Source organism: Myripristis murdjan, chromosome 13 (assembly GCF_902150065.1).
Source record: "Myripristis murdjan chromosome 13, fMyrMur1.1, whole genome shotgun sequence".
Lineage (NCBI taxonomy): Eukaryota > Metazoa > Chordata > Actinopteri > Holocentriformes > Holocentridae > Myripristis > Myripristis murdjan.
In genome coordinates this window covers 31,920,076-31,941,829 of record NC_043992.1, presented here as the reverse complement: position 1 = coordinate 31,941,829, position 21,754 = coordinate 31,920,076, and the positions used below count along the sequence as shown (strand labels likewise).

The 21,754-nt window shown below is 41.1% G+C and overlaps 1 protein-coding gene across 4 annotated transcripts in view; it reads left to right on the top strand.

Moving 5' to 3' along the window:
* The first annotated feature begins 1,254 nt into the window (after positions 1–1,254).
* LOC115370324 (roundabout homolog 2) overlaps positions 1,255–21,754 on the top strand; it is a 51,225-nt gene continuing 30,725 nt past the window's right edge. The window contains exons 1-2 of one of the 4 annotated variants that reach the window (XM_030067307.1): positions 1,255–1,796; positions 9,558–9,884. In XM_030067307.1, coding sequence (XP_029923167.1) covers positions 1,742–1,796; positions 9,558–9,884 — 382 coding nt within the window. In that variant the 5' untranslated portion in view covers positions 1,255–1,741. Of the gene's footprint in view, positions 1,797–9,557; positions 9,885–20,010; positions 20,188–21,754 lie in introns of those variants that run through there. The other 3 variants (XM_030067308.1, XM_030067311.1, XM_030067309.1) reach the window with 3 other exon arrangements.

Sequence of the window (21,754 nt, the reverse complement as noted above, 5' to 3'; positions counted from 1 at the left end):
TAGGCTGAGGTTATTGCCTAAATATGACCAGCATGCCCACCTGACGCCCCTGAGACTCCAGTCACACTTCTCGTAAGATGCCTCTATTTTACACCATTTAGCCTTTGTGGTCCTTAATAGGTTACACACTTCCACTGAAGCTGAGATTGATGCCGTTGTGGCCCCTCTTTGTGTCACGCCCTGCGACAGGCATCTGGACTCCTCTTCTGTTGCCCAATTTCCAGTCCCATTCAAGGGGACAAAAGGGAGCAGGCGCCTGACCCTCCTCAGCCTCTCTCCATCATGTTGGGCTCTTACAGAGTGACATGGAGACAATGAGGCAGAGGGGAGAGAGACCAACGGCACCGACAAAACTGGTCTGGGCTGGGCTGGGGGGGTTGGAGAGGTAGTGAAATGGAGCCCATACCCCCAGGGAGCAGTGCGCCCACCTCTCCCCAGAGCAAGCCCAGGCACCGGAGACTCTAGCAAGGCCAGATTGTGCATCAGTGAGAGGGAGGAGTGGGTGCGAAACAACAGCTGCTTAATAAATCACAATGGAATCTGACTGGGGATGCAAAACAGCAGGACCACAATGATCTGGAGCAATGAGGCGCAGGAACAGGAAGGCTGGTGGTAGCTACACAAAGTAAAGCTTCCCATTATAGATGCAGCGGCGAATACACAGTGTAATGAATAAGCATGACGAGAGATGATGAAAGTTAATGATGAAGAAATGTGGAGGATGGTGATGATTGTGATGAGGTGGCAACAATATTTTGCAGTGATAATAAAACTTTGTCCCACGCATTATAATCATGTGGATCTCCTCTGTTTAAACGTAGGCGACAAAATCCACCAATTTGCCTTTTATCATACAAAAAAACATTTAACTGACACTGAAGATTTCCTCGATTATTCTTCTGAGTGGCTCGAATGCTTGTGAGATAACTTGAGACTGTTTGTTTTGTAATTCAGCACAGCACCCGGCAACTTTTCGACTTTGTTATTGTTCATTGCCATCAGCAACATCTGATGTGCTCAGTAAAGTGTGCAGATAGACAACTCGGGGAGTCTCTCTCTCTCTCTCTCTCTCTCTCTCTCTCTCTCTCTCTCTCTCTCTCTCTCTCTCTCTCTAATACACACACTCACACACACACACACACGCGTGCGCGCACATGTCGTTTCTGTCTCTTTAAAGCACAGACTCCTGTAGATCGGCGAGGATTTGTTGCGGGTAGCTGGGTGTGCGCGGCGCAGCATGTGCATCGCCTCAAATTCACACAAGCCGACGCCGCATCCTGCAACAGCTTGAAGAATAACAATTAGCGCCGCGTTATTTGTTTTTTGTTGTTGTTGTTTTTTATGACAAGGCTACACCACAAACAGACACAGGCATCTTTTGTTGCGCCCATGACGTCAGCAGGGCATCTTAAGAGTGAACTCAGTGCGTTAAGACATGGATTTGTGCGCGCCCATGCGGGGGCGAAGTGATGCTGCTGAGTTTTGTTAGATTTCTCGGGGCGATTCTGTCATGGGTTTCTGGGAGTTCCATCAAAGTTTTGCGGGGTGATTTTATTCGCTTGAGATATCCCAGCTGAGGTCCTCCCTCCTCGGCGTGCCGTTCACCTGGCTCGGTGAGACTCGGGCGCTGCTCAGGACTCTATGTGGCAGGAGATTTGGTGTGGCTGAAAAATTGACACAAGTGGACTATCGAGTCGAGAGCCTTCCAGACACGAGTGGATGTGCCATCGGGAGTGTGGAGATGAACTTTGGAAATTTTCTACTGGTGGCTTTCTCATTCATCCCTGTGGCCTCAGGTAACACATAATTGCAGACCCTAAGTTTAACTAGATTAAGTAGGTTGTATTGGGGAGAAATCTCTCTCTCTCTCTCTCTCTCTCTCTCTCTCTCTCTCTCTCTCTCTCTCTCTCTCTCTCTCTCTCCCACCACACACACACACAGCATGCTACTGTGTGTGTATATATATACTAGATATATATATATTTAATAATCCATAATGTATTGCCATTTGAGATATGATGACTAACCTTCCAGATTGGTGCAAATGTGCTGATGATCAGGATTCAAATGAAAGTCAGACGTCTGTGGGAGCTGAATGCAGCTGTGACAGTTAAAAATGAACAAATTGGAAGAGGAATATTCTCACAGATGCTTTTATTAGATTTGATGAATATCCAGTGCATGCGGAAAGTGCATATTTTGTATGGAGTAAGCCCCCTAAACACCGAGGTAAATAACAGTAATGGCAAAGGAGAGCCATCTGGACAGTAAAATGCATCATCACTGAAGGCAGGGGGGGTCTTGCACTACAATAAGACGCCCATCCCAGCAAGTGTGCCGCTATTTCAGGCCAAGTCTCCCGGTCTTGAGACCAGTGGTGTGCAGGGACACGGCCCTGGACAGGGGCATAGTCTGAAAAGCTGCTCCCTGTGATTCTTAGGTGGCTCTCAGATGCCCAGATATTTATTGGAAAAAAGAAGTGCTTTTAAAGGCTCATTCTTGATTACCTTTGAGAGAGGGATTATCATTTTTAACCATTGCTTTAATAACAGCTTAAATGCTGAAGCTTTAATCCAAACACATATAAAAGCATAGCTTACAAAAAGCAAATCATGAAAGTGCAGACCTTTTTTTTTCACTCTGAAATTAATTGGCAGAGCTTCTGACAGAAGGACTTGAAGTACCTTGCATCAAATTAAGCCGGAAATTGTGGTTTTGTTTTTTGATTTTTTTTTTCCTGTTTGCCTTCCACACTCATTGCTTTGAATTGTACAGGGCTAAATTCAGAATGACTGAAAAGTAAAACGAAGAGATTGTGCCAAATAATAACAAATAATCTCAATAATAAAAGTTGAAATCACGTTTTCCATTGTCTAGTGATACATTCTGAATTTAAATCTCGAGCCTTGCAGCAATGAAACCCCCGTGGAATTGGTTTTGCATGAATGACATAAATCCACTAAATGGCTGTTAGATTATTCTAAAGGGGCGCCGCCTCTCAACAGTTAAAACACCTTTCAGCATCCATCACATCTGCCTGCATTAATCTACAGGGGATCCTTCCTTTCAATCTCACCCCTGCAAAGGTTCCCTTGGGGCAAACTTTATTTTCATAAAAAGTATTGAAAGAAGAGGATTCAAACAGAGTTCATAGCAGTGGGACTCCCCCCCCCACACACACACACATACACTTGATTTAGGAAAAAGGAAGAGAAGTGAGTTCAAGATTACACCGAGACACTCTTTCGGTCCTCTGTTCTCGAGGTGTTTTGCAGATTGCATGGGAGCATCGTACGTGTCTCTCTAAACCCCTGTGTGATTGTGTGCAAAAATACACAAATTGCATTTGATTTAACACAGCAGCTCTTTACCTCTCTATCTCTCTGCTCCTCATTTCACTCACTCTCCTCTCTCTCTCTCTCTCTCAGACACACACACACACACACACACTTGGACACACACACACACACACACTTGGACACGCACGCTGTCCTCAGAAAGGAAATAATGTCTCAATTAGCTGACTGTAGCAGCAGTGGGCCTAATGCAACTCATTGAAATTTCAGTTATCTCCAGCTAAATTCAAGCTAAGCTGTTGATGTGCTTGGTGTGGAACTAATCAGTGCTAAACAACCCCTAACCGGTGATTTGTGCCCAGTCTGTCCTCCCCCCAATTACTTAGTGACAAATATGGCTGAAGGCTGACTAAAGCTTCTCAGAGCCCCCCGCTTGATGAAATGACTGTGGATGATGAAACCACTGCAGAAGCTGTTTAGTTGTCTAATACGCCACATGAACAGGCAGTAGCTTGAGTCATATCACTGAATGTTGATGTCCTACTTCTGGTACAGTTGGTGATGACATCACCGAGATTAGATGACGGGCAAGGACGGCTGCCAAACAAAGGCACGAAAGACTGAGATTAGCGCCAAGGCGAATTTAACCTGACTTTCTCGCATAAAATTTTATTTTCTCCAGCGTGTTATCACCCTCCCACAGAGATCATTTGGCAATGTCATGAGAAATCCTTGAATCCTTGTTTTTGGCCTTTTTTAATTATATAAATTAATTAGAATTGAAAAGACATGAGTAAATCTCAGACGACAGCAAACAGCCTCAGAGTCACGCTGCCTTCAGCTTTCTGCACTGTCTCCGTTTAAAGTCTTGGGCAAAGCTCGGCTCTGAGCTTTCTGCCCAACAGGTAGAGCGCCGCGTGTCTCAGCAGATATTAAGCTGGAAACAGACGCAGGTCCAGGGTCAGCTTATGTGTCCCAGAGAGTTTCACTCTCAGCCATGCTGTTGCTGAAGGGCCTCTGTAACCCTGGTCAGCAGCAGGATTTGAGGCAGAGCAGGACGTCCCCCCTCTGGTTTTGTTGTTTTCACACATTAGCATGATGGGAGTACACTTCTGCCCCTGGGGAGGAAGAGACTGATGCAGGGTTAATATTTGTAAATATTAATTAATGAAAGTGTCCCCGTTACGTAACGTCACAGCTGGAAGCCATACACCAAATATAGCCTGAATCAGCTGGGTTGTAAAGACGTGATTTTGATCATTGCCTTAGCTCCTATCCTGCTAACTCCTCCATGTTAAATAAGGCAGAAATACATGAGAGAGGCCATGAGCAAACACGTGGGTGTTTGTCAGTTTGCAATTAGGGCCAATGCCATAACATGTCTATCAGGCCTGCGCGCAGCACCAATGCGTGTTCACCATTTGACTGTTTGCTTGCTTCTTGTGGATATTTCATTTTCTCCATGAATAAATGAGGGATTTCTCGCAGATCAGATAGAATCATGAGAGTTGATGCTGTATAACTTTGAATGACTCATGCATGCATAATGACAGTGTGACATGTAAGTTACTTTTCTCACTGACAGGCTTGACTACCATGATGTTTCTCATCAAGGGTAGTGGTAGATGTTAAGCTTTATTCTAACCGCACTATTAGATAGATTATTTTGCATTATTTGACTAATATGAGGAGAGACTAAATTCTTCATTTTGAAGATTGAACATGTATTCAACAGGCAAAGAGCTGCTAAATTCACTTATTCCTCTCAGCAAACAACTCTGCCTGTTCTGACGCTACAGGACACATTCATTTATACCCAAACTCCACGGGCTGACAGTATCCTTGAGAGTGTAGTGGAGAGTGATATCCTTGCACTTTCATTCACAAAACTCCTCCATTTTGGACGACAGCTCAAGGTTGCCTGCCATTCACTCTTATGGATTATTGTAGCGCCAGCTCTGTTTGGCCCCCATTCCAAAAGTCTGTAAGGTTTTTAGAGGAGAAAATGTGTTCAGTAGGGATTCTGTGGGACATTGTGCATTTGCTTATTGCCTGCTGTGCTTCAGGAAGAAGGTGTTGCATGTAGCATGACTGCTCTCTGGATGAGCTCAGACGGTGCAGTTTGTGCAAATCCTGTATCTTTCTCTGTGTTTTTGTAGTTCTGTTCCAAAACTACATGAAGCAAAGGAACAGCCTATGTTGGTGGTTCGTTCAGTCATATGTATTTTTCGAGCGTCTCATGTTCAAACTCAACTTCTTGTCAAGTACTATAGCACCAAAAAGTGTTGAGTTTCAACTGATACTTGCTTGAAAAATACACAATTATGCAATACCTGTTTACCTGGTTTAGTCTTAATTTTAGGTTTTCATGTGGTTTTAAAAACAAATCCAAGCTTAGTGTTGGGATCACGATTAGGCTAAGGTCAGGTAGTGATGCATTGTTGTGTGTCTAGTTTTTATCACCTAATAGCTGAGTAGCAACATTGGACTATACAAATAAAAGTGCTGCTCATCCTCTTTCATTTAAATTGAAACAGCTATTTCATGCTGGGATGACCTTTTGTGGGCAAATCAGTCACATTATGAATTCCCTTGCACTTGAATATCTCTGAGGACCAGCTGTGCCAGGGCATTCATTTCATGCCAATGGATGGTATTGAGAACTAATGGGCTGTGATTATTATCTGACTGAAAACACAGCGTCATCAAGATCCGTGTTATTGTCAGTGGCATGCATTTTTCCTTTTCATAAACTGGGCGGGCAGAGTTTCTGTGACAGGTGCTTTCAAGCACGGCACCACAATCTTCCCGTCATGAACCAAACATGGCCCTGAATATACATTAAAGCTTTCTCTCAAAGGAAAGGTGTTGCTGTCACGCTCAAGGTGGCGTAAACTTTTCACTGATTGCATGGTTGTCACTGGAGTGGGTTGCTGCTTGTCACTCGACCACCTGCGGCTGTTTGCTTTCCTTCCTTTGATAAGACTATTTTTTTCCCTAATAGATCAGCATGGTGCACCATTGATTCCATTACGATGTAGCCAAAGTACGTTTCCATTAACATTGATTATTAATCCTGATGGCTGGCACTACAGAAATGGAATAAACTTTTTTTGAACTTTTGAACTTTGTACTTATTCAGGTGGAACAATTAAAATGGCATTTCAACCAAGTTTTTCTTAGGGCTTCCAGTTAATGCCAAACATTGTATGACATTCATATTCATTCTCATACCTACAAAATATAGTGATGAAAACTGGCTCTCAGAAATGCTGGAAAGTGGAAGAAATACTGTAGACACTTGAATACATTTATAATAAGGGGGTTTTACCATTTTTTCATGGTGACATAACAGGTTGCTTACATCTACTGCAGTGCTCTTTATTCTTGTCTAATCCACGATTCTGTTACTGGGTTACAGTTAGTCCAAAACTCTGCAGCAATATTACTCACAAAGACCTCATCACCACCTCCGAACGCTCTCACATCACCCGGGTTCTGATATCACTGCTCTGGCTTCCAATTAATTTTAGGATTCAGTTCAAGATCCTCCTCCTCATCTCTAAGGCTGTAAATAATCTTGCTCCAGAGAGTATATTAGTCAACTACTAATGCCTTAGACCTCTGCTGGGTCCCTTGGGTCCTCTGAGCGAGGCCTGCTAGTTGCACAACGCATAAGACTGAGACCACGAGAGGACGGTGCGTTTGCCGTCCTGGGTCCCAGGCGGTGCTGCAGTCTACCCCTGGGAGTCCGGTCAGCAAACCCTCTTGGGTGTTTTAAGTCACAGCTGAAGACCTTTTTCTTTTTTCTAAGTGTTTTGTGCTTGAGTTGCCATGTCATGTTGATTTGTGACACCTCTAACTGTTTTTGTTTTCATTGTGCTATGGCTCCTGTCATAATGTTTTTACTGTCACTGTGTTACTGTTGTTTTGCTGTTACTATAGCTATATTCAGTACTCATTTTTTGTTCTTTTAACCTTTTATCCCTTTGTAAAGCATTTTGTGACCTAGGTTAAAGTATACACAACAGTGTTAAAATCAGCATGAGATGAGGGTCACAGAGTTTAGATTAACAAAGGGTTCAGTTATTTTTCTTGCATTTAAAACTACTCTTGGGCACATTTAAAGGGAAATTAGGTACGATAGAAATTAATCACAGTCAGTCAGGCAACTGGCTGCCTGACTTTTGTAATAGGATTCAGATTCAGTGAAGAGAGGCAGAGGAAGTAGAGTGGAAAGTGATGTAACTGTATTACACGAGTTGGGAAACTGACCATGAACTCTTTGCATGTGCATGTTAGACAAATAGTGCTCACCACCTGCACGTGCCTGGCCTGTATAGACATCATCAAAGTCATATTCCCGCAACGCAGCCAGATGTGTCAATATGTGGACCCAGCTGTGTCAAACATAACATAGAGACATGATAACAGGCTATAAAATGCCATAATTTAACAGAAAGAACATTATATTTTTAAAGCTTGGGGGCTCATAGCTCAATGGTTCATAAAACATACAGCAGTGTGTGTGTAGAAGACTATGTTACACTTGAGCTATTGGTAAACAGAGTGTGTGTTTGCACCACTGAAGGTGCTATAGCATATTTTAATGGCCCTTGTAGTATTTATCTACATCATGCATTAGTGTTTGACCCAAGCGTATTAGCTGAGGGCAGTGGGATTGCTCTTTAGATGTTTACTTCAGGTTACAGCCATGATGGTGACTTCTGTGTGATGTAGATCAAATCACTTTATGAAAAGACCTAAATCTGCTTACAGCTAAAAGTGAGGATTTACCCCAATGCCCCCAGTTTTAAGTATAGTGTAACAGCAGCATGTGCACATGTATGTCATTAGGTTGCTCTTGACTGCTCCTCCCCACCATACGATTTTTATAGCCGAGGATTTTCATGCAGTCTAGATTATACAGTGAAAATTGCGCTTCAGACAGACCAGCACAATAATCAGTGGCACAGTGACCAGTTGACAATATCATTTTTTTTGAGGGTCCATCTGTTCCTAAGAACTGCACTGAAAGCAGCAGTGTTTGAATTATTCATTTTTTTTTTAAACTGTAACACATTGTTAGAGACATTTGGTCCTGCTCTAAAAGCGTACCAAAGGCCTTGAAGTAGTCTGCCTCTTCCTCACAGCCAAGGGAAGATAGTAATGGATCCCCAGAGAGACAGATATGGGAGTTATCTATATCTCTCTACCTCCCTCATTCTCTCAACTTAGATCTCTCTCCCCTCAGATGTGCAGGTCGTATCACTCTGCCCATCTCATTCTCAGCTTTCCACCACCCATCATCTCCTCTGTGCAGAAATCCTGATTGACAGAGAGATTGGCCATTACCATTTCACATGGGTGATTGAATCCCCTGTAGCTTGTGCCTCCTGTGAAAATACCCTGTATGCACACATGCGTGTTATCAAACTCTGCAATATACTGTACCATTATGGTCCTATCATGCCGTTTGCAGAATATGGCAAGAACAACTGTTTATCTAATTCTGTGAGCTCAAAGCCACAGGATGCTATTGAAATGCAGCATATGACTTTTTCTCCTCAATGTAAAGTCAGCTCTGAAATAGGGATTTTCTACGCTTTACTTTTCAGAGACGCTTTTAGATACATTTCACATACTATGCAATTTTTATCATGGATTTGGTCGCGTGTGTCTGTCTGTCTGGCGTCTGTCAGCCTGTCCAAACTACTCTGTGCAAACTACTGGGGCTATCGGCCTAAAAGTTTCTGTGCTCAGTTATGACTGTATGATGAAGAACCTTTTGTGGCTGCGGTGATTCAAAACCTTTGAGAAAGTTTTCTCTTGCTACTTCTGCTCCCTCTCGTCATTCATTGTCTGTTGTTGCTTGACCACCGCTGCTATATAATAAAGTGAAACAAATACATGAATTAAGCTAAACTTGAGAGGCTTGTTATGTCTTCCATGCTGAACTGTATTATATTACATTTGAATTATACAGTAATTTATTTTGTAATTTGAAAAGCGTTTGATGATACAGTTTGTTGCTGAGTCTGTCCCAAGTTTTGCTCATGACATAGCCTCTAGTCCAGAAAAGGGAAGATACTCCTGGGGTAGACCTGCACTTTACTAAGTGCACTCTTCTAGTTTTGGTCAAGCATCACTAAAAAGTGATATTTTTACCTCTTATATGGCTCCTGTTGCCTGTCCTGTTTCATTGAGATTGCATCACACATGGCAGGTTGAATAATATCTGTCATCATCTCCTCCTCACAGGGTCCCGGGCACGGTTTGAGGACAGCCCGCCTCGGATCGTGGAGGACCCCTCGGATTTGATTGTCTCCAAAGGGGAGCCTGCGACCCTCAACTGTAAGGCAGAGGGCCGACCCACTCCTAATATAGAGTGGTATAAGGATGGGGAGCGTGTGGAAACGGACAAAGATGACCCACGCTCTCATCGCATGCTCCTGCCCAGTGGCTCCCTCTTCTTCCTGCGTATCGTACACGGGCGCCGGAGCAAACCAGATGAGGGTGTCTATACCTGCGTAGCCCGCAACTACCTGGGAGAGGCCATTAGTCATAATGCATCCCTGGAAGTTGCTGGTAAGGCGCTGTATTATTTATCATAGTCCTTAAAGCATGTGTGTGTGTTTGAGTGTGTGCACATACACGTGTGCATGTGTATTATGCATGGGTATACATGTGTGGGTATGTATGCTTCACAGCAGAACTAGGGAGCTCACACCTTCCGTGAAAACAACATGGTGTCATGTGAGTAGGTCAATTCAGTTATAAGTAAAAGTGGCATGTTCCAAATTTATATTCTTGAAATTATCTGAAGCCCTTGTCCTCTGGTCTGTAGTCTCATTGATTATTTCATTTGCGCAGCTACCTCCTTAAAAAACAGATCCATCTCTACTCTCATCTGTACTTACTTCTAAAATCCTTCAAAGGGATGGATCAGTGCAACTACTTCAGATTGTAACCATATATTGAAAAAAATTCAGACTGGCTTTTGTCACTAGTACAGCCCTGAAACAGCTGAAAATGGAAATTGTTCTGTTCTTGTGTTCCTTGACTTAAGTTCAGCATTTGATATCATTGATCATACTATCCTCCTGAGTGGACTTACTGATAGAAAATGTGATGTTTCTGGTGATGAATCTGTTGGTCTCATTTCACGCTCTGTTCATGGTGTTCCCCAAGGGTCATTTCTGGGGCCCATCTCATTCTCATTGTATATGCACCCCCTTGGCCATATCATTTACCAACATAGTATCTATTTTCATTGCTCTGTCAATGACATACAGTTGTACATAGCTGTCAAGGCCAATGGCTTACATAAATTGATCTTACTTAATAACTGTCTAGACTGGTGATTTCAAGGGGTGGAGGAACTTTCCTCAGTTAATTTCTGACAAAATTGAAGGTCTTCCTATCAGCCCGGATCATCTTTCTAGCCAAATTCAGCCCTCTCTTGTCTCTCTGCCACAAAAGGTTAAGCTTGTGTCAAGTAATTTTGGATTATAACTCAATTAATCTAACTCTTGAACAGTATCCCAACTTTTTTATTTCAAATAAGTGCACTACAGACAGTGCAGATCTACTTAAGCAAACAGAGACAATGCAGAAAATAACATTCATGTTAAATAAATATTAATTTAAGTTCAGCAATTTTGTGTCTCATTTGTTATTATTATTATTTTTGTTATTAAACTGCTGTATTTTATCACGTTAAAAAAAAAAAAAACAACAACAACATCTTGGCCGTCAGCCTTCCTGCTCTCTAAATATCAGCATTGGCATGAGCCATTGACAAAAACTGATATTGGTCAACCTTTACTGTCGACTGCCTTACAAACAGCCAGGCAAAGTCATATTTTAAATCCCCTCTTAAGACATCCTTTACCTTTTTTTTTTTTAATCAAATTGAACATGACAGAATTTCACTGGTGTTGCTAAATGTTTTTAACTGTTGTTTGTTAACTACTCTTGCTATTTGGCACTTTGCAACCTATGTTTTGCTATGTATTAATAATGATATTATTAGTAGTAAATACATCAGCTACTGTGCAAATCAAATCAGCGTTTAAAGGCAGAATGGATATGATTTGTCAGTTGTGGTTTGTAAACACATCAGTCAAAGTTGGCCCCTCCTGCCTGGCTAAGCTAACTGCCAGCAGCCAGTTTTCATTTCCTAGGTTGTTGACGGATGAAATCTAAAACATTGTGTCTCCATCCTTTGGCCCACCAGCACCGACCTGTTCAACAGAAAACAGGCCAACACCGCGTTGCTCTTCATCCTCATCCTCTCCCTCAGTGCTCACCAGGGGGTGAAAGCCAACCCCAAATTCACTTTTGTTACTCATCTGATTGACAAAGTCAACTAGATGTATGCTCAGAGAAAATAACCCATTTCTATTGAGTGCTGTTAAGACAGTAAATTTGTTGTTAGGATTGCCATCAGCTGTTTACAACCATTGCTGCCCAAGTGTGGAGGACTTCCAGTATGGCTGCTAGCACCAGAGGTTACGTTATGTGACCTGAAACCCCTCTCTATTTTAGGATTATGTACATTTATGAATGCATCTATTTTCAGCTCTTTGTGTGGAGGTGTTATTGGCTCCCAAAGAGGCTAAAGATTACAGCTGGCGAAGATGAGCTTTCATATATCTGCTTGATAGCGCACTGAAATAAAAGGCTCCCACTAAGAACCATGTCTGTAATTTTTCCTCCTCAATCCAGGACACGTGCCATTGTCTTCCTTTCCTTCTAACTGTGCCAGTGTGGCTTGGCCCTGGGCTGAACAGCAGTTTTCCTTGGCATTAGGAAATGGATTAGTCAGTACGTTGATTAGGGAAGAGAGCATAACAGATTAGTGAGGTCGAATTGTCCTCGTTAAAAACACAAAACAGCAATTTGAGCATGTCTTATCTTCCACCATATTGAGACTTCCTTACTGGCCGTGTCCATAAGTGCTCATGGCTGGCTGACCTCATCTGTAGCGCATTTCCAAAAATAAAATAAGGGCAGTTTCCTTCATTATTACTGGGAACCGTAAACGGCTGCAAGTAATGCAAATGTTGCACTTAGCAGAGATATACTGTCATATTGCCTCTCTTAAATTGTTGATGATGAAAGTCTGCCTAGTGTACAACTGAAGATTACAGTACTGTTATGTCGGTAAAGGGATGATTCACCTGCAGGCACTGAGTGACTAACAGTATTAATGAGTGCCTGTTTTGTTCTAATCTCGATGCCTCCGGGTAGCTGGGGCATATGCTAAGACAGTATGGTGGTGGTCCTAGGCTCCCCCTTCTCTCTGTGTGAGGTTGTGCTGACTGTGGGGTAATTAGTGACCCAATTAGCTCTGGCAGGGGGGAGGGAGTATGCAGTGTCAGTAGAGGCCAGTTTAAGCTGGTGGTCTTGAGGAAAAGGGGAGGGGGGCTGTGGGGGTGGGGTCGGGGGGTATAACTCTATGTGGGTAGAGTTTGTGGGAGTGTGAGGGACAACAGGTGGGACAAGGGAGAGCTTTAAACTCCCACTGAGCAGTAATTAATGCCGATGCATCTGTTAGACTTAGTGCAGCTTGGACCACTGAGTAGGAAGCAGTCCTGCTGACGCTGATCTTACCACTTTAATTACACTGATGCCAATACATAATGCATAATGTGATGTATAAGCAGACTTAGACCTTTGTCAAGATTACAGTCTGATACTTCACTCGTATGAATTAGTGCCTTAGAATATAATAAATCTAAGGAAATGTGGCCATGACGAACATTGACCTCTGATCCATTTTCCCTCGCTGTTGTGTGACGGGGTCATGAGGTAACTCTTGAAAAGGATTGAAGGCTTCAGATAGATTTCTGTAGAGCTCCATTGTTCTGTACAGTTAGTCCATATCTGCTGCATATTTGCATTTGAAGTGATGTTTTTCATGCTCAAATGCATTTTATTTGCCCTTCGGTCCACCGCTTATGTTTTTTGTATAGCCACTGTTGCTCCCTTCCACAGTACCTTGTAGTAAGGAGCTTCCTTTGCATGGAAATGTTAGCAGGAGTCATTATTCTGTTCTCTCTCTCTCTCTCTCTCTCTCTCTCTCTCTCTCTCTCTCTCTCTCTCTCGCTCTCGTGCTCTCTCTCTCTCTGGCTCTCTCGCTCTTGTGCTCTCTCTCTCTCTCTCTGTCTCTCTTGTTCTCGCTCTCATGCTCTCTCTCTCTCTCACTCTCTCTCTCTCTCTGTCTCTCTCGCTCTCGTGCTCTCTCTCTCTCTGTCTCTCTCACTCTCTTTTTTTTTTTTTTTTTTTTTTTTTTTTGTTTTTTTTTTTTTTTTTTTTTTTTTATTGGTGAAATTAAATGACAACAGACAAGGTGACATAAGCAAGGTGACATAGGGGACAAATAAATTACACCAAGTGAACACAAGATACAGACGGTGGACAGACAGTACGAACCACCACAGAGAATAACATAAAGTTGCGATGGTATGTATATAGGTGTGTGTGTGTGTGTGTGTGTGTGTGTGAGCCCGTGTGTTGATGAGAAGACAGAAGATATAGTAATATAATGAAAATAACTAAAATAATAATAATAACAATAATAATAATGAAAATTAAAAATAACAATAATAATAATAAATAAATAAATAAATAAATAAATAAATAAATAAATAAATAATAATAATAATAATACATATATACCTAGATACACCTATATATACACAATACAATATAATGAGAGCTGATACGACACATTATGATGCAATATAATAGTATAATATATCATGGCATAGTAAACTATTATTATATATAAATATATACATATATATACATACACACATACATACATGACATTATATGATATGATAAGATACATAACATAATCTGATATGAGCCGATATATCCTGACAATCATAAGAATAATAATTGATGATATATATTGCAATGAGGGGTGAGGCCAGACTGGGGCATCAGGGAGGCGAGCAAGGGGGCCCCCCACTAGGCCCCAAGCAGCACAGCTGGAGGCCCCAGCGGGAAGCGGGGGTGAGACAGCAGTGAAAGGAACTCACCCCACCACCCACCTTTTTTTTTTTTTTTTTTTTTTTTTTTTTAATTTTAATTCGATTTTAATTTTTTTTTTGGGGGGCAATCGTGCCTTGGGCCGCACCCAGACCCAGGGGTGGCTGCTGGCCCGTTGCAGATTTGGCCTCCTGTGCCTCTTCCTGGTCAGGGCAACTCCCAGACCCTTCGGAGGGAGTCTGCCTGCTAAGGAGTGGCGTTATTTTATTTTATTTTATTTTTTTATTATTATTTCTTTATTTATTTATTTTTCAGAGAGGGAGAGAGGTAGGACCAAACCACTCCGCCCCCCACCCGCCCCCGCCGAGGGCCCCGCCGCACCCCCAGGGAGCCCGGCATGGAGCCCCCGCTCACCCCCGCCCTCAGCCAATCCAGTCCAGCCCCATCCCCCTGCCTTTATTTTATTATAATAATGTCATTATCATGATTACCGCTAGAATAACATCTATATACATATACATACATACACATCCACACATATATATATATATATATATAAACATACATACATACACATATACACATACATATATATATATATATACATATACACACATACACCCACATACACAACACAACAATGATAATAAAAAAGTAATAATAATAATAATGATAACAATAATAACAATAGTGATAATTATACCAATCATAATCATAGGCGTAGTAATAATGCTAGTAGTTATAATATGATAATAATAATAATAATAATAGTAATAATGACAGTTACAGTAACTACATTCAATTGATTGATAGTAATATTAACTTACGTGTAATATAGTTATAACCATCATTAGCATCAGTTTTATGTTAGTCAAAGATAGTTCTAATAATAACAAGAACAAACAAAATAAATAAGTAAATCAATGAATGAATAAGAAAATAATAATAATAATAATAATAAAAATAAAATAAGATAAAATAAAATTTTAAAAAAAAAAAGTTTCTATCCCTAAAGATCTTGTATATGGTATAGCAGTGTCTCAAAAATCAAGGAAAAGGAAAATAAATATACAACAGGTAAGAGAAATAAATATACAAGGAAGTTTGTGTTTGTATATTAGAATAGATAAATGGAGTATGGTTGGGTATGTTGAAGTATGTGTGTGTTGTGATGTATGGCTGGGATCATGTACGTGGCATTAGTGGTTGAGGTTTTTTTTGTTTTGTTTTTTTCTTTCTTTCTTTCTTTCTTTATTTTTTATAATGGCTTTGCTTCAAAGTGGGTTATGAAAAGGTTCCATGATTCGTTAAAAGCTGATATATTGTTATGTTTGTTAGCTGTAGTTCTTTCTATTGAGATGTATTCTGTGAGTAGGCTGGTCCAGTGATTGATATGACAAGATGTTTTGGATTTCCAATTTTGAAAGATTATTTTCTTGGCGACAGCTAGAGAGATGAGCAGCGGGTTTTGGTGTTTTGGCGAAAGAGTTATTTCTGTAATGTCTCCCAGTAGGCAGAGTGATGGGGACAATGGGATTCTGCAGCCCAAGATAATGGAGAGTGTTTCAGTTATTGTCGTCCAGAAGGAGTGAACCGGTTGGCAGACCCAAGTGGCATGAAAGTAATTTTCTGTGATACCCAGAGTGCATTGTGTACAGGTGTCTGTGTTAGCTAATCCCATTTTTAACATCTGAGCTTGGGTGATGTGAGTTCTATGGATAGTTTTGTATTGTATGAGTTGCAAATTGGAATTAGCGGTCATAGAAAAAATTTTGTTATTGATATTTATCCAGAAGTCGGGGTTGGGAGATAGACTCAGGTCCCTCTCCCATTTTGTGGATGGGAGTGTTATTTGGGCATCTGAAATCAATATGAGTTTGTATAATTTGGAGACTATTTTTTTTGAATTAGTAATTTTCATAATTTCTGTGCTTAGTTCAGACGGTTGTAGCGTGTTGTTGGATATGTTGATTTTGGATTTGATAACAGATTTTAGTTGTTGGTATTGTAAAAACTGGTCTCTCCCAACCCCGTACTTCTGGATCAAAGTGTTGAATGATATAAATTGATTATTCTGGAATAAGTGATGGAGATGGGTAATTCCCTTTTGTTGCCAGGATGGAAAGTGAACAGTGGTGTTGTGCAGTTGAAAGTTCGGGTTGTGCCAGATTGGAGTGTATCTACATGGTGCTAGTGATGATTTTGTGATTTTGTGAGTTCTCCACCAGGCTGTCAGAGTTGAGTAGATTGTGTTATTGTTACAGTAGTCTAGTTTCTTGATTGATTGTGGAAGGAAGGGAAGGTCTGCAATTGAGGTTGGATTACATAGATTTTGTTCTAATTCTAACCAAGAGTTATTGTAATTGTGCTTTTTGGTCCATTTGAATAGATACTGTAATTGGTTAGATAAGAAGTAATAATGAAAATTTGGTGCTTCTAGACCGCCTTGTGATTTTCCGTTCTGTAAAGTTGAGAGTGCAATTCTGGGTTTCTTGTTTTTCCAATAAAATTCAGTTGTTAGTGAGTTGAGAGTCTGGAACCATTTATCGGTGGGGGTGATGGGAAGTACTGAAAATAAATAGTTAATCTGTGGTAGTGTTTTCATTTTAACTGTTGCGATGCGTCCTATGAGGTTAAGTGGAAGTTTTGTCCAGCGCTTGAAATCATCTTCTGTTTTTTTTAATAGAGGGGTGTAGTTGAGGTTGAAAAGCTCTGACAGCCTGGGGGAGATATTTATGCCCAAGTATTTTATGTTACCGATGTGAAGTGGGAGGAGGGAATCTTGGGCTGCAGAATCCCAAGCGTCTTCTGATAGTGGTAGGATGGTTGATTTATTCCAGTTTATGGTGTAATGAGAGATTTTGGAAAAGTTATTAATGATCTTAAAGGTTTCCTGTAGTGATATGGATGGATTCTGTAGGTATAAAAGTAAATCATCTGCATATAGGCTGAGTTTGTGTTCTGAGTTTATGTTTTTGATTCCTTCAATGTTATTATTTTGTCGTATTGTTGCTGCAAGTGGTTCGATAAAGATGGCAAATAAAGATGGAGAGAGTGGGCATCCTTGTCTGGTTCCTTGATGTAGTGTGAAACTTGGTGAGGTGATCCCATTTGTGGTTATTGTGGCCCGGGGTGAGGTGTAAAGTGTTCTTATCCAGTGGATGAACGACTCTCCAAAACCAAATTTGCGTAGGGTGGTGAAAAGAAATGTCCAGTTTACTTTATCAAAGGCCTTTTCTGCGTCTAGTGATACAATAACGGTTTTATTTTGTTGTTGTTGTGATATATTAATTAAATTAAAGAGTCTCCGCATGTTGTCTGAGATATGTCTATTTTTGATAAAGCCTGTCTGGTCGGGGTGGATTAACGTAGGAGTGACTGTCTCTATTCGTGTTGCTAATGTTTTGGTGATTATTTTTAGATCGGTATTGATTAAGGAGAGTGGACGGTAGCTGGAGGGGTAGGTTGGATCTTTATTGGGTTTTAATAGAAGTGACATTACAGCAGTATTCATATGTGTGGGTATGTTAGAGGTGGCTTTAATTTCTGTTGTGACTCTATAGAATAGTGGTGATAAGATATCCCAGAAGTGTTTATAATACTCTGCTGGTAATCCATCTGGTCCAGGTGATTTATTGTTAGGCATGGTATTTAGGGATTTTGTGAGTTCTTTTATGGTAATGGGTGCATCTAAAGTATTAGCTTGGTCTGTTGATAATGTTGGCAGATTCAGGTGATTCAGAAAGGTGTCTATTTCCGATTGATCAGGGTCCTGTTCTGAGGAATATAGTTTACTGTAGAACTCTTGGAATATATTATTGATGTCCTTTGGATTTTGGGTGATTGTGCCTGCTGAGTTACGGATGGATGGGATAATTGCCTTCTCTTTTTTGTGTTGTAGTAGGTTTGCTAGATACTTACTTGATTTATTACTGTAGTGAATTTTTTCATATTTGAGTTGGTGTATAATGAATTGTGTTTTTTTGTGTATAATAGTTTCCATTTGGGTTTTAAGTTGGCTTAATTCTTTCTGTATTTCTTCGCTAGGGTTATTAGAGTATTGAATTGTTAATTGTTTGATCTTTTGTTCTAAAGTATTTTCAAATTGTTGTTGTTGTTTTTTCCTGTATGATGAGTATGATATGATTTTTCCTGTCATTACTGCTTTGCCTGTTTGCCATAGAACTGATGGTGAGATTTCTGGAGAGTCGTTCATCTCCAGGAAGGATGCCCACTCTCTTTTAATCATTGTGGTGAAATTGGGGTCTTCTAGCAGTGATGTGTTGAATCGCCATCTTGTGTGAGGTTTGATTATTGTCTGGACATTTATTGATAGGGAGACTGGGGCATGGTCACTGATCATGATTGGGTGAATTGTGTTTTCTCTGATATGCTGGTTGAAGGAATTACTGATGAGGAAAAAGTCAATTCTAGACAAAGAGTGATGGACAGAGGAATGATATGAGTATTGTTTTAGAGATGGGTTTCTCATTCTCCAGCTGTCGCCAAGTCCACAATCTTCCATGTATTGTTTTATTATATGGGAGGAGTGCCAGTTTCTTGAGTTGCCAGAGGTACTTGAGCGGTCAATTGTGGGATTGAGAACAGTATTGAAGTCACCGGCTAATATGATGTTTGTCGTATTATGCAGAAGGGAGAAGAAGTTGTGGAAAAAGGATGGATCGTCATTGTTAGGGCCATATATGTTTGCGAGTGTATATGTATGGTTATGTATGGATGCAGTAATAATGATGAACCTTCCGTCTGGGTCAATGATAGATGCGTTATGGGTAAATGGAATCTTTTTATTTATCAAAATTGAGACGCCTCTTTGTTTACTGTTGTATGTGGATGAAAAAATTTTATCAAATTGTTTAAATTTGAAATGTTGTAGTTCAGAGTTTGTTAAGTGTGTTTCTTGTATAAAGCATATATCAGCCTTTAATTTTATGAGTTGATTGATTATTTTAATTCGTTTAGTCTGAGTTCGAATGCCACGTACATTCCATGTTACTAAGTTAAGAGTTTGTGTGATTGTGTATTAGATGTGTCTGGTGTCTTTCTTTGAATGAGAAGTAGGGGGAGGTAAAAGAGAGAGAGGGAGGGAGAGAGAGGGAGAGAGGGTTGGAGTGAGTGTGTGCAGGTGTACTTGAGCAAGAGAGAGAACCAGGGGGAGGAGGAGTGTGTGTGTGTGTGTGTGTGTGTGTGTGTGTGTGCGCGCGCGCGCGCGTGTACATACAACACGTAGTTTGGGCACATAGAGCATGGAGTGAGAGAAAAAAAAAAAAAAAACATAAAACAAAAACAAAAGATGACAACAAAAACAGTGACAACATGTCAAAATGAAGAGGATAATAAGAGAACATAGAAGGGAAAAGGGCATTTGGTTGCGGTCTTAGGAGAGTCCTCGGAGCTATGCCGGTTCGGAGGTGTATCTTTGATTCATTGCAGTTTGTTTAAAAGAGCCATGGCGTGGTTTGTGTGTTCCGGTATAACTGTCCCTCGATATACAGTCTGTCAACTACAAGTATTGCACGTTTGTCTTTTTTCCGGTTTTCTTTTAAGATTGGGTACAGCACTTTTCGTCGTTCATTGATTTCACGTGGGTATTGATCGTTAAGTCCAAATGTTGTTCCTTTGAGTTCTTTTCCTTTGCTTTTTACTAGTTCTTTATGTTTAAAGTGTTCGAATTTCGCGATGATGGATCGTGGTCTACTGTCTGATTGCCTGCCGAGACGATGAACTCTGTGAAAGGTAATGTTTTTGACGGTGTCGGGTGGTAGTTTTAGTTGCGTTTTCATAAAGTCCTTGATTAGTGTTTCGGGGTTGTCAGTTGTGTTTTCAGGGATGCCAGAGAAAATGAGGTTGTCGCGCATAGAGCGAGTTTGTAAGTCCAGGATAGTTTCTTTCATTAGTTTGTTTTCTCGCTTGACGGATTGAATTTCATCATTGAGTGTTTTGACGGAGGTCTGCAGTTCGTGGTTTGACTGTTGTAGTGTGATGATTTGGTTGTGGGCAAATTCCAGGCTATCGCGTATATCTGTGACTTCTTGGTGCACTGTAAAAAGCAAGTCCAGTTTTTTATTTATGCTGGCGAGTACACTGACCTCTATGTTGGTGGTTTCCAGGTCGTCAGTGTCAGTTGAGGAGTCCTGTTTTTTCCTTTTATTCGGGTTTGCCATGTCCGGGTCCATGTTGCTATGCTGGTGGTAGTAGTAGTGGTCAATAAAGGCTTCGAGGTCTGTTGTATCCTCCACTGTAGTAGTATGGTGTTCCGGGTTGATAATAGCAGTTGGATGGTGTGCGATCTGATCTGGTATGTATTCTATATTACTTAAAAAGTACTTTGTTTGTTCTTTGTTTGTTCTTCAGCGATAGGGCGCCGCCATGTTGGATCTTGCCTCCGGTATCCGACTCTCGCGATGTTTGCACTCACACAGCCATGAGCCCTCACTCACACTCTGAGCCCTCACTCACACTCTGAGCATGAGAGTCTCTCTCACTCTCATGCTCTCTCTCTCTCTCTCTGGCTGACTGGCTGACTTGGCTGTTGAAAAACCAGAATAATGAGACAGTGGGAGTGGACTGAAATCCATTTCTGCATTCCTCCAAACAGTGTTTTGCTCTGTCTTTTGTCTTTTAGGTGAAAGGGAAATAGAATCTGTTTCAAAGCCATGAATGTGAATATCTGTTTCCGAGAGAAGACGGTCACATGCTGTGACTGGATTAGGATAAAGTAGGACAAATAAAAAATAAAACTTGCTTAAAAGGCTTTAGAGCCAGATGTTCCTCTTACTCCTGATGAAGGATTACGAAGGAATCAAAGTTGTGGTTGCAGCTTGTTTCTTGGCTTCTTCCACTTTAGAGCCTCTTTTCACATCATCCCATTTGAATAAGGCTTTTGCGTGTTGTATGGCAGTTTAGAGTATACCCTTACTTGTATGTGTGTTTTTTTGTCTGCAGTGTGTCTTGTAAGTGAAACATCCATGCGATTTTGGGACAGGGAGGAATTTATAGACAAGACATTGACAAGACAAGGACTGCTGAACCTGGAGTGCCTCCTCAACCTACATCAACACAGTCAGACAATGGCTGGATTAAAACAATCTCTCTTCTCTGTAGGCAAAGCCTCCATTAGTTGTTACAGTGCAGTATCATGGCAATGGGATTAGACCACCTCCCTAATGGGTTTATTTCTGTCAGAAACAAAAGAACAGTAAAAGCTCAGCCTCAGGTCATCCCAGGTTGTTAAAATTTACTGTACACTTCCACCGTCCTATAGCCTCCACCCTTCTCTTCCTCCACCATGTCTGGTACCCATTCACATATCTGTCCAACCCAACTATCTGTCCTGCCTGCCTCCCACGCTCACTGTCACCTCTCCTTTAAGCATTGCTCTTTTTTCCTGTCCTGTCTGTCACACACACCCTGTCAATTACACTTCCTTCAACCTG